The sequence below is a fragment of the Lepisma saccharinum genome, chromosome 11 (genome assembly GCF_977018435.1).
Source record: "Lepisma saccharinum chromosome 11, izLepSacc3.1, whole genome shotgun sequence".
In the NCBI taxonomy this organism is placed as follows: domain Eukaryota; kingdom Metazoa; phylum Arthropoda; class Insecta; order Zygentoma; family Lepismatidae; genus Lepisma; species Lepisma saccharinum.
The window spans coordinates 57,799,761-57,812,602 of NC_139239.1; the positions used below are offsets into that span (position 1 = coordinate 57,799,761).

Consider the following 12,842-nt stretch of genomic DNA (forward strand, 5'->3'; position numbering starts at 1 on the left):
TATTCTCAGAAATTTATTGCATGCCAATATATGTATACTATTGATGTGTATCTTAAGTAGAAATTGAAAATATAATTTACATTCTGCAATAACAAAAGTTCTCTTGCACAAGCTTAGATTTGACATATTCTTGCATACAATTTATATTTCCAGTAACAAGTTAACATAAGTTTCTGTATACTTGCTTAACAATACTTTGTTTCTGTTGGTTAGTGCTTTTTTTTCTCATCTTCTAATCTATTAACGTTCCACAGGAAAGGAGGTTAGCCTGCCACCTGCAGTGCCTGTTGCGATTAACACAGGTGCAACTCTCTGGGATTCTGCACAACCAGGTTCCTATCCCGTGTACATCCCTTCACCTTCCCCGCATCCCTTAACCCCGCTGCCAAAACAAGAAACATCACTGTCCAGCATTGCACAGGGAACATCACTCACTAGTGTCACACAAGAAACAATGCAAACTGGATCTCAATCACTTTACCAAGCTACATCTACTCAAGAAGCAATGGAAGTACAGCTCCAATCCACTACTCAAGCCACGTCACAAGAATCACAAGCAGTTTCTCAGTTTTCACAAGAATCGCAAGCAGTTTCTCAGTTTTCACAAGAAATCGCTGATATTATGCAATCGCAAGAAACTTCCAGGCAACAAGCACAAGAACATTTCACATCAACACTCACGACACAAATATCTGCACAACAGCAGTCGGAAAGCAGTATTCAGCAGCAGATAGCCATGCAAAATATGGAACAGCAACAGAGTGCATATTCTTTACTAACAACACAGCAAGATTACGCACAAAGTTCACAGATGACCCAAGCAACAATGTTTGAGGAGACACAAAGGGAACAATACTCACAAGAGCAGTATGAAAGTGGTGTCTCGTATGAAACTCGTCCAGTAAAATCGATAATTAAAAGTTTTGAGCAAAGCATTAAGCCACCAATGAAATATAGGTCAGTAAGGCCACCACAAGATCGTTCGAAATTTCCCACAGTACAGCCACCGAAGCAAGCCCCAAAATATTATGTTGCCAACACTTGTGTTGAAACCCGAGAATTCCAGTCCGAGGTAGAGCTTGTCCCTCAGTTCGATGCCATTTTCATGACAACACAAACTGATGAAATGTCTACTGCGCAAGTGAAAGTTCTCAATGAGCAGCGTACATTTTCTCAACAGCTTACAAATGTACAACAAACTGTAGAACAACAGCAAACCATACATCAACAGGAAAGTATACAGCAAGCCATAGAACAGCAGCAAGCTGTACAGCAACAGCAAACCATAGAACAGCAACAAGCTGTACAACAACAGCAAACCATAGAACAGCAGGAAACTGTACAGCAACAGCAAACTTTAGAACAAATCATACAACAGCAGCAAAGCATAGAACAAAGTGCACAGCCACAGGAAACTCTACAACAGAAACTTATCCAAGAGCTACGCACACGGCAGCTAGAGAAACAAATATCAGAGGAAAATGTAGTTCAACAGCAGTCATCACTGCAGCAACTGCAAAGTATCATTCAACAAGAACAAATCTCGCAACAATCTAGCTTACAGGAACAGAAAACTGAAGAATTCAGCCAACAATCTACACAATGGGAACAAAACATTAGCAGCGATCAATTCACTTCCTCAATGTCCCTCCTCATGACTTCAGACCAAGCAACAGTGGGATCACAACAGCAGCTTCTAACTAATTTAAAAGGCAAGACCTGTTGTTTTCTTGAGTGACATGCCATTTTTATAAGATTCATTTTTTCACAGCATGTAATTTTTTTGCGTGATTATTTTTCTACTTTCATTTCACTCATCTGGCATGCAGGATTCCTTTACCTTCTACTTAGTGCAACAACTAGCATCTTTTCTGGTGACATTCTTAATATATATATATTGGCAATTTAAAGAGAAGTATCATCACAAACTTCCTTATGGATTTTACTTATAAGCAAGCTTCACTAACAATATTTTGTAAAACTAACCACTCTGCTTTTTTACTCTGATAAGCTTACTTTTCATTTTTCTGAGCAAATTTTCTTCAAGATCGATTTTGCCACCCGTCTGGTGGCTTCTTCAGGCATGTGACGAAGTCACCAAACAGGTGGTGAAATTGATCGCAAAGAAAATTTGCACGTAAAAATGAAAAGTAAGCTTATCAGAGTAAATTACCTATCTCCGTGTAAAAGCCAAACAGATATCTTTAGATACAATGTATAACCACTCTGCTTTCTTGTGAAATGTTCATGTAATTTCAAGAATGGAATTAAACAGATAAATTTTTGTATTGAAACATCATCCTGCGACATTCTAGGAATTGTCTTGTAAGTATATTATGCTATATCTAATTTTAGAAAACTAAGTCCAACTGTAAACAATTTCCTACTTTATTTTAATTTTAAAAACTAGATAAAATCACATGTACCATGTTTTGTCAACTGAATTTTCAGACCAACCTTCTTTAGGGATGGTCTCTCCTCTTTCATCCCAAAACGAGGAAAATTCAGAGGACCAATAAGTTTTCAATATGTTGATGACATGAGGTGTGAAATATCAGCCTTTTTATTTTCATTTCCATGCAAATTTGAATTTGTTTTGTATTTCATCTCACCTGATAATATTTCCATAGTATACTAGAAAATTTGCTGATCCAACATTTCTATTAAAAGTCTGACTTATTTAGTTTTCTCATGAATAAAAAATAAAATTCATGCACAATGGTTTTCTTAAAAATATATTTCTAAGTTAAACTTTTTTTGCTAAGGCAAAACACATCAAAGCTATATCATTATATACATTTAATAAGAAGATGTATGTAATGATCTGGCTGTGAAATAAATGCTTTTTATAACATTGGTATATTTTATACATTGAAAGAGGAACATAAATTGAGAGTATTTGAAAATAATATCCTGAGGAAAATATTTGTACCTAAAAGGGATGAGGAGACAGGTGAGTGAAGAAGGTTACATAATTTAGAAGTACATAATTTGCATTCATGTCCAGATATTATTAGAATTACATTTTATTTGATGTTTCCAAAAATAATGCCGTTTATTTCTTTTGGCAGGAGTTACTGCCGCTATAGAATCACATACTAATAAAAGTTAACTTTTGTAAATAATTTGAAACATGTGTGATTGATGTAACTTAAGGGGAGTGCAGCATTGAATGGGTTTTCATCTTGACTGAAAACAAGTTTATGCTTTGCGCGCACCTGCTGACCAGTCACACATATTTGTTACTAGTAGGACTTCAAGTCAGCCCTTATCTAACCCCCTCCCACTAAGAGGGACGAACTTGTTTACTTTTTTCAAATGAAAATTGTTAAATCTTGGAAAGCTGGAGATAAGCTCTTCTTTCTACAAGTCTGATCTGAAGAATGTTATAAGGTGGAGGAACAATTTCAAGTGTCAAGGAATTCTAAAAACAAAATTATTGAAACAAAATCCTGTGTGTTCCTATGACCATAATCATTCGCCTGAATATGATGCTGTGAAGGTTTAAGAAATTCAAAATATTAACCCTCCCTTCATATGAAATGTCATTATATGCGAGAAAAAATATTGCGCTACGAAGTTCAATAGAATATACATATAACACCTGAAATAATGAGCTTCTAAGGCCATACTTCACAACACGTTGACTGCCATGAGACCCAAAAGTGGGTCTCAAGTATCGTCATTCATGAAGCCGTGAAACCCACTTGTGTGTCTCACCTCAGCAATTGCTTCAGGCCGCGATACCCCTATATGGGTTTCACTTGTCATTTGCTAACATGATCAAAGATATTGTTTTGGCTCCAGAATGTTACACTATACTCGTAGCCTGGCCCTAGATAGCAACAGGCGATTACAACAATGGCGTACAAATGGCCGTAACATTGTAGTAATAAACCTAGTGCTCTGTGATTATTTATGATGACATTATTTTGTTGATTTTCAATACAACAGGCCACATTAAAAAATGCATCCTTGTTTGACATTTGTTGTATTTCAGGCAAGAATTAAACAAAGAAGGAGAAAAATAAAGGAAGAAGAAGAAATTAAGACTATATTCAGTGTGATTGAACGTGTAGATTGCATTTCGTGCAATATTTTATGGAAGAAGCACTTCTGTTGTTATATGTTCTGTTGACGATGTATGACCAAGAAACAGAAAAAAAGCGTGCAACACTGGATGAGCTTGATAGTTCAAGTAATTGAAGTTCGTTATTTGAAGAAACGAAGTCATTTACAAAAAAAAGTGAGAGACAGAAATGGGTCTCATGGCCTTCTGATCAAAATTCTCTTCTCCAGGCCACGATACCCAAAACTGGGTCTCAAATTTAAATTGAATTTTCAACGGTTTTTTGGATTGTTTTGAAATTTCTTGTGCTTCACAGATCTAATTACACCAACTTGATCCATTTTCACATTTTTTTTTTACTTGGCCCCACGATGTCATTCAGACAATCTGGCCTTGGCAGTCAACGTTTAACATTAGTTCAAGAGGAACCCGAACATATGGCAATTAAAATATTCAATAACCTACCAAATGATATTAAAGCAGGAAATATGACAAGTTTCAAAAACAAATTAAAAAAAAAAACTATTAGTTAATAACAAATATTATAGAGTAAATTGTAAATTATATAAATTTTGTAACTATATTTTTTATCTGAACTGTACTGAAACCTCCAAATACCAATGTATATGGTTTATATGGAGTAATGCAATTCAAATTCAAACATCCTACAGAGTAAAGACTGTAGGCTTTATTGTGGAAGCTAATCAGGTGCATCCAGTAAGAAAATGAAGCAGTGGTAGCGATCATTCTGCACGCTGAGAGAGGACAACTGCCAAAGAAGAAAACTTGCCATTTTCACTTTGGCCATTTTTTCCGTTTGCCATTTTTACCGGACACCGTATGGATTGACCCCTACCTGGAAATTGAGCCCATGATCCACCCTACCAACTGGACCACTATGGCTCTGCAGTCATCTAGTTACATACATTAACCAACTATCCAGGTTCTTCATGGAACACAGAACAAATTGGATTGCTTATTGATATTGGTGATTGGTCTGATATCTGTACTTTATTTGTATTGACAAAAAAATTATATCAGACTATCCCTAGCTTCACATATAAGATTATCAGATATTAAAAACAGTTGTAATAATGTATTACATCCATAATTCAAGGATATTTAGACTGTTTAGACCATGTGAAAGTGTCAAATGATATTTTACAAACCTCACAAGATGCTTGGTCTCAGGAAAAGCATAACAAGATTGTTCAGTGTTTAAATCAGCAGTAGTGTATGCCGTTAAACCAACGTTTTTCACATATGTAGAAATTACAGGAAAATATTAAGTCGTCAGACTTCTGTTTTTGCCTTACTTGCATGCCTGCATTGGTGTTTTATTTCTATTATATCTAATTAAAATATACAATACATAAGAATTGTTGCGATAAACTTAGTCAAATTTTCAAAATACGCCACTGGTTTTAACACTATTAAGCCTTGCTTCCATGTTAATAAAACATTTAAATACTGACCAAGGCAGAATTTATAGTATAAAAAATATATACACTAAAAAGATAATGTTTCCACCCTCTAACAGGGTCTTCTTCAGACGAATATTCACAATAGATTCTATATTGTGGAAACGTTATCTTTTTAGTGTATATATTTTATATACTATAAATTCAGCCTTGGTCAGTATTTAAATGTTTTATTAACACTGGTTTTAATCTGAATTGATAACTTTCCCATACTAATATCCCTTTATCAGCATCAACTTACAGTCCTGGTTTACTGCCAATTGTGATGTTGTGTTCTCTGGTGTTATTAATTATCAAATGCAACTACGATATTATTGAATGAAATATAACTAGTTGTAAATAGTACAGTATTTCTGGTTGAGTTGCAATAATAGTTTCTGTTCAATAAACTTGCACTTTTCACAAGCAGTTGTTTATTGTGAACTTCTACCCAATCTTTTCTTTCCATTTCAGAATTTGCTGCACCAATCCAACAAGAAACAATTATGCCAGAAATTCCTTCTGTTATTCAATCGCAAAATCCCCCCAGGCAGCCATCTAAGATCAGCAGCATAACAAGTTTCAACAACTACAACACCGCTCCTCGAGGCTGGGGACAGGGCCTGGAATACTACCGACCAGTAACGTTTTCCAAAATTTGATAATTGGAAGATAAAACTTCAAGAACTGTAATTTCTTCCACTGTAAAATAGTTTGGGAGCTCGTGTAAACAAAAACTTGTGGACGCAATTTAAGAAATGACCTGTGGTTTTCGTGAGAACCAACAGCCCTTTAATGTGTGACGGAGTCTGCACAAAAGCACATTTACTATGAAAGTTTGTGTTGTGGTGTATATTTTTCAGACAATGTGATATCATTTGTTAATGTGTGATTGTGGCCATTCTTCCTCACTATGTGTATATAGTCACCTTTTCTTTTTTTTCTCATAAAAAAAATTCAAATGCTTTTCCTTCACATTAGTTTTGAATTCAAGCTCAATGTCGTTTCCATAGTTTTTCAAATTGAAACTTAATTTTGAAGTTTGTGTTACACAGAAGACTAATCAGAGTGTATAAGTTTGTTACATCAATGTTCTAAGGCACACTAATCTATTGTAACACTATTGCATATGAAGTGTTTCTTCTTGGTAGAGTACATTGAAATCACGAATACTTTAGTTGTGTAAAGTGTACAAATTGTCTTGCATAAGGCATCATTATGCAAGGAAACAAAAAAAAAACAAAGAGAAAATACCAATTAGTGAAAAATTTAAAAAAAAGGCACTAATTTTTTTAAAAAATTAACTTAACACATGCTGTGAAACATATATTAGTGAAAGAAGAACATGTTATAATGTTCTGTTAAATTTTAATGTTATATTTTTAACATACTTAGACAAATACCCTTTTTTCTATGTAGTACAAGGCAAGTTATCATTTAAGCTTACGACCCTAAAATATATAGCAAGTTGATTGACCAAAATAAAGTAGCATAGTGGCTTGGGTAATAAGATACTAGGTTGAAACTGTACAGCACTGGACTTTGTTATTATGAAACAAATTATAAAATTTGCAAGAGAAAATGCTGAAACCACACCTATTGAAATCATGTTATTCATTCCTCACATACTTGCATATATACCTGTTGGGTATTAGCACATAAGGAATCCAGACAAGTTGCATCTATGTTATCATGTTACATCAGACTGGATTATGATGACTGTGGGATTGTTTTTCTAACTTCATCAGATTCATTGTTGTACTCAGCCTGGTCACACATTGAAGTCTGTTGTAATAAAGTGTTAAAACAATATTTCTGTCTTGACTTTTCCTTGTTCCCAAACATATATCTATATATTACAAGCACAAGAAAATATATATTGCTAATGCCCCAATAATGTACTTGGTATGTGCTTATATGAAACTAACCAACTATCTAGAATTCTTAAAACTGAAGGTTCATGGCTGCTGCAACACAAGCCTTACATCTGTATCTATCCTGGGCAACATCAATCCAATCTTTTCCATCCTTACCAATTTCCTTTAGGTTTATCTCAACGTTATCCCTCCATCTTCGTCTTGGCCTTTCTACAGGTCTCTTACCATCAGCTTTCCCAACAAGAATCCTGTAAACTCTGCTTTCCTCTTCCATTCGTGCCACATGGCCTGCCCACCCAAGTTTTCTTGATTTAATTATTCTAATAATATCTGGACATGAATACAAATTATGCTGTTCTAAATGATGTAACCTTCTCCACTCACTTGTCTCATCATCCCTTTTAGGTTCAAATATTTTCATAAGAATTTTATTTTCAAATACTCTTAATTTGTGTTCCACTTTTAATGTAAGGGACCAAGTTTCACATCCATATAATAACACTAAGTTGCTGACCAAGGCAGTTTATTAAGATAAAAAACACTTAACAGGCAACGTTTCAACCCTGTATCAGGGTCTTCCTCAGACGAAGAACTAAACTAAAATGAAGAAATATACTACACACAGAAAGATTACATACACATAGCAGGGTCACTAGCCACACAACAACAAATCAAGTTGACAGTCCTTATCTGTGCTGAGGAAAGTGGGTATAAGAACTTACAGGAAGGGAGGATGCACTAAGTATAGCCAGCAAGAAGAAGGAAGAAAAGAGAGAAGAGGAAGAGGAAGGGGTCATCTACGAGGTGAAGTGCAGAGGATGTGAAAGTGTATATATAGGGGAAACGAAGAGACTTAAAGACAGGTTAAAGCAACACATGGATGATGTGAGATTGAAGAGACACAGGAATGCCATATTCAAACACACTAGAGAAACAGGACATGAAGTTGAATGGGATTCGGCTAGGCGAAAAGGAAAAGAGAAGAGAGAACTAGTGAGAAAATGGAAGGAGGCCAAAGAAATAGAAAAGAAAGGAGAAGACATCATGAATTGGAATGGAGGACTCAAGATAAACAAGGAATGGAAGAGTGTGTTAGAGAAAGTTGAAAGGATGAAGAAAAGGAATGAGGGAAAAAGAAGTATGAACAAGGAAGAAAGAAGAGAAAAGAAGAAGACCAGAGGAGGAGGTATTCATCCATAACCCAAAATGCAGGAGCGGTGGGTGAGTGGTAAGCAGGTGGTTCTAGACTCTTGCTAATCTTGACCTGTCAGTGTAGTAGACCCATTAGTCAACAACTGTCAGGAGGTGATATGTTTAATTCCTTTGGAGAAATCTTCTTAGATAAGGACTGTCAACTTGATTTGTTGTTGTGTGGCTAGTGACCCTGCTATGTGTATGTAATCTTTGTGTGTGTGTAGTATATTTCTTCATTTTAGTTTAGTTCTTCGTCTGAGGAAGACCCTGATACAGGGTTGAAACGTTACCTGTTAAGTGTTTTTTATCTTAATAAACTGCCTTGGTCAGCAACTTAGTGTTTTTAATATGGAAACAAGGCTTAATTATATTACAATCCATATAATACTACAGGCAAAATTACGGTTTTGTACATTTTAACTTTTAGTTTCTTAGATATTATATAATATAAAAGTTTATGAAGAGAAAAGTAACATGCATTTCATGAAATAAATCTGCTTTTTATATTCTCTTTAATATCATTTTCATTTGTTAGCATTACTCCTAAGTACTTGAATTTGGAAACTAATTCAAACAAATTGTTATCAGTAATTAAATTTTGATTATTACCTAACACTTGGTTTCGGCCTGTAAGCACATATTTAGTTTTTTCTTGTTAACTTCCAAACATCTCTCATTAACTGCTTTTAAAAATATTTTAGGAATTGTATTCTTAGCTGTATTAAATCATCCCCTAGTAAGTCTACATCATCTGCATATGCTAACAACTGATTCTGACTATTTAATTTTAGTTCTTCATTAGTTTTTTTTTCCTTATATTAAACATTCTTTTTTCTTTTAAAATGACTATGTAAGCTCTTTTTCAAGTAGCACTTGATTCTAAAAAGTTAATTCTTACAAGTATTGTATCCAGTTTTCTATGACAACATTGAGTCCCATGATTTACTCTCCAACTCCAATAACTCTTCCAATTTAAAAGCCGTTGTGGTCCAGTTGGTAGGGTGTCTGACTGCCACATAGAGACCTGGGTTCGACTCCCAGGGTGGGTGATTTCAGGTGGAATTTTTCCAAAAATGTTCATGTATAGAGGGGGCTCTGGGGTCACCCAGCCAGAGTATGCTGCTGCTCATATCGCCTCCAGAAATGGTCGAGATTGTGAATGTGTGAAGCCCTGCCAACAAATCCTCCTCAATTTGAAGAGAAAAATTACTAGTTACATTACACGCAATAACCCAGTACGTTTTACCTAGCATTTTATATTTTTTGCATGATTTATGTTGTGGTTAGGGAAAAGTATTTATTTTTCCTTGTTTTACTTCACTTGGGTTCCTGTGTAGCTAAGTGGTTAATACTCTTGCCTTTGGTGCAAGTGTTCCCGGGTTCAATTCCCAGTAGAAGGCCCCAAAATTCTGGTGTCGGCCCAGTGAGCTACTTGTGAAAAGAAAATGTAGCAGGAAGAAGTCAGAAATGCACTGACCACACATCATCCAATGAAAAAGCCACTCTGGAAGGCTCTGGGTCTTAAACGACTCTTGCACCATGGAGTTTAGTTTTTAGTTTATTTCACTTCTCCGTCTCTTTGGGCCAACCAATAATTAATATAAAAAAGTACTCACAAGTGGTTCTGTTTCCAATACACAACATTTTGGCCTAGTTTCTTGGATATTTTTGAGGCTTAACAACAAGTTTAAAGCATTAAAAAAAAAAAACAATAAAAAAACAGTATTTGTTAAAAGGTAAAAAGGTTACAAGAACAAAAGAGGACGGTGGAAGGCTGCCAGCCTGGAATGTCTGAAGAAGTCCCAGGAAATGGTGCCAAAACATCATTTATTGGAAACAAAAAAACCTGTACGTATTCTTTAAAATACGTACTTTCTCACTGTGAAGTTGGTTATGTGAACTTTCAAGGAAGTGTTTGGAGTACCCATGACAATAAAAATGAATACTCAGGAACATTCAGCACAAGTTTGGACTCAAAACACAGAACCTGAAGTGATGAGACGGTGGGTGCATGTTAGTATGCTTCAGTTAAATATAATAATAATATTAACAGGTGTTCTCAGGTTACCAGCCAGGTTGAATCGGTGTTAGCTTCCAACGTTTCAAGTGCATACATTGCTCTCATCTTCACGGAATGTAAAAATGGAGACCAGTGTAAGGTTATACAGGGTGGCTCAATAAGTCACTTAACACCCTCAGTACAAGGCCACTGCGGCATGGAATGTGAAAATGGCGATGACCAATCATTGCCTGGCTAAGGGGCAACCACATTGACGCCACCCACACGGTCGGCGGCCATCTTGATGTCCGCCATCTTGAATTCAACTTCAGAATTTTAAATGGGAAGGGGGTCGTGCGACATATCAAAATGGGCTAGAATTTCACGAGAAATGCAATGGTGAAGGTTTTTTCGACGTATCTTTAACCAGTAAAAAGTTATGACTGAATTCTTGTACCAATTAGCTCCTTTTCGAGGTGTTAGAAAAATGCCTTAAAATTTGTTTAGCGCATCGGTCATGCATCGAGATCAAAGTGATGTCTAGGGAGAGAAGTTCGCATGCCATTGCACACGATTTTAATCGGATACATCCATGACGAGCTGCGCATTATAAATGGTTGTCGCGAACAATTTACAGTGTGACGCTTCCATTGAATTAAAAGTCCTTCACAGTGACAAGGCTAATGTTTATGTTCAGAAGGAAGTTTATAAACAGAATATTCGATGCTTTTGATCTGATAACCCATTTTCGACAGATCAAAGCTGAATGGTTAGTGTTGGTTAGTTAATGGTGTGTCGTGCTCTGTGGAACACAATTAGTTAGTCAATTTTTCATCAACGGAACCTTAAATGCTTAGGGCTACTTGGATTTGTTAAATAAACAGTTTTTTTCATCCTTGCTTATGGAAGAAGGTACTTTTTACAGAGTTTTTTCAATAGGGAAGAACACCAGAACACTTATGGGAACGTTATGAACCAGTTTTTGTCCAAAGTTAGTTATCAGATGACAAGGGTCACATATTCTGTTTATGAACTTCCTTCTGAACATAAACATTAGCCTTGTCACTGTGAAGGACTTTTAATTCAATGGAAGCGTCACACTGTAAATGGTTCGCGACAACCATTTATAATGCGCAGCTCTTCATGGATGTATCCGATTAAAATCGTGTGCAATGGCATGCGAACTTCTCTCCCTAGACGTCACTTTGATCTCGATGCATTACCGATGCGCTAAACAAATTTTAAGGCATTTTTCTAACAGCTCGAAAAGGAGCAAATTGGTACAAGAATTCAGTCATAACTTTTTACTGGTTAAAGATACGTCAAAAAACCTTCACCATTGCATTTCTCGTGAAATTCTAGCCCATTTTGATATGTCGCACGACCCCCTTCCCATTTAAAATTCTGAAGTTGAATTCAAGATGGCGGACATCAAGATGGCCGCCGACCGTGTGGGTGGCATCAATGTGGTTCCCCCTTAGCCAGGCAATGATTGGTCATCGCCATTTTCACATTCCATGCCGCAGTGGCCTTGTACTGAGGGTGTTAAGTGACTTATTGAGCCACCCTGTATATGACTATGATGGAGCGGAGCTTGGATGCTGTCTTTCTATTGGCTTGCTCTGGATCCTGGTGTTCTCATTGGCTGGTGTCATATTTTAACGGAGGAGTGGGTTCCAAGCTTAACACAGCTGAAGTCATACGTCCCTGTTGAGATTGGCGCTTCCCGTGAAATGGGACCCTACACTGGTCTCCATTTTTACATTCCCTGAAGATGAGAACAATGTATGCACTCGAAATATTGGGATAAAGCCGATTTAACCTGGCTGGTAACCCGAGAACACCTGTTCGAATCAGGTTTCCAGGAAATCTACAATTCCTATAATAATAATAATGAAAAATAATCCTCCAACACAATACACTTGACATTATCTTATCCTGAATTCCTTCAGAATCAAGAATCAAAGAGTCAGCATAGTGGTTCAGAATCTGGAAAAGTAAATGGACCATAGTTGAATATTAATTACAACAACATAACAATTCAGTCAATTTTACTGCCATGAAGAATGACAAGATTTTCTCACAACACAAAGCATGAGAATTCTGAGCTTTCAAGAGCTAATGTTACTCTACATTCAGGGAACACTTCAATCCTTGAAGATGAGAATTATGTTGGCTCTCAGAAGATTATAAAATTTTCTAGAACTCATGAAGTCAATATCTCATTATCATTCTTAGCCACA

The 12,842-nt window shown here is 36.1% G+C and overlaps 1 protein-coding gene across 1 annotated transcript in view; it reads left to right on the top strand.

Annotated features, from left to right (window-relative positions):
* Window positions 1-7,341, top strand: part of LOC145994824 (uncharacterized) — a 175,088-nt gene extending 167,747 nt beyond the window's left edge. The window contains exons 18-19 of the mRNA XM_083131145.1: window positions 255-1,712; window positions 6,004-7,341. Coding sequence (XP_082987271.1) covers window positions 255-1,712; window positions 6,004-6,191 — 1,646 coding nt within the window. The 3' untranslated portion in view covers window positions 6,192-7,341. The remainder of the gene's footprint in view (window positions 1-254; window positions 1,713-6,003) is intronic.
* The last annotated feature ends 5,501 nt before the right edge of the window (window positions 7,342-12,842 follow it).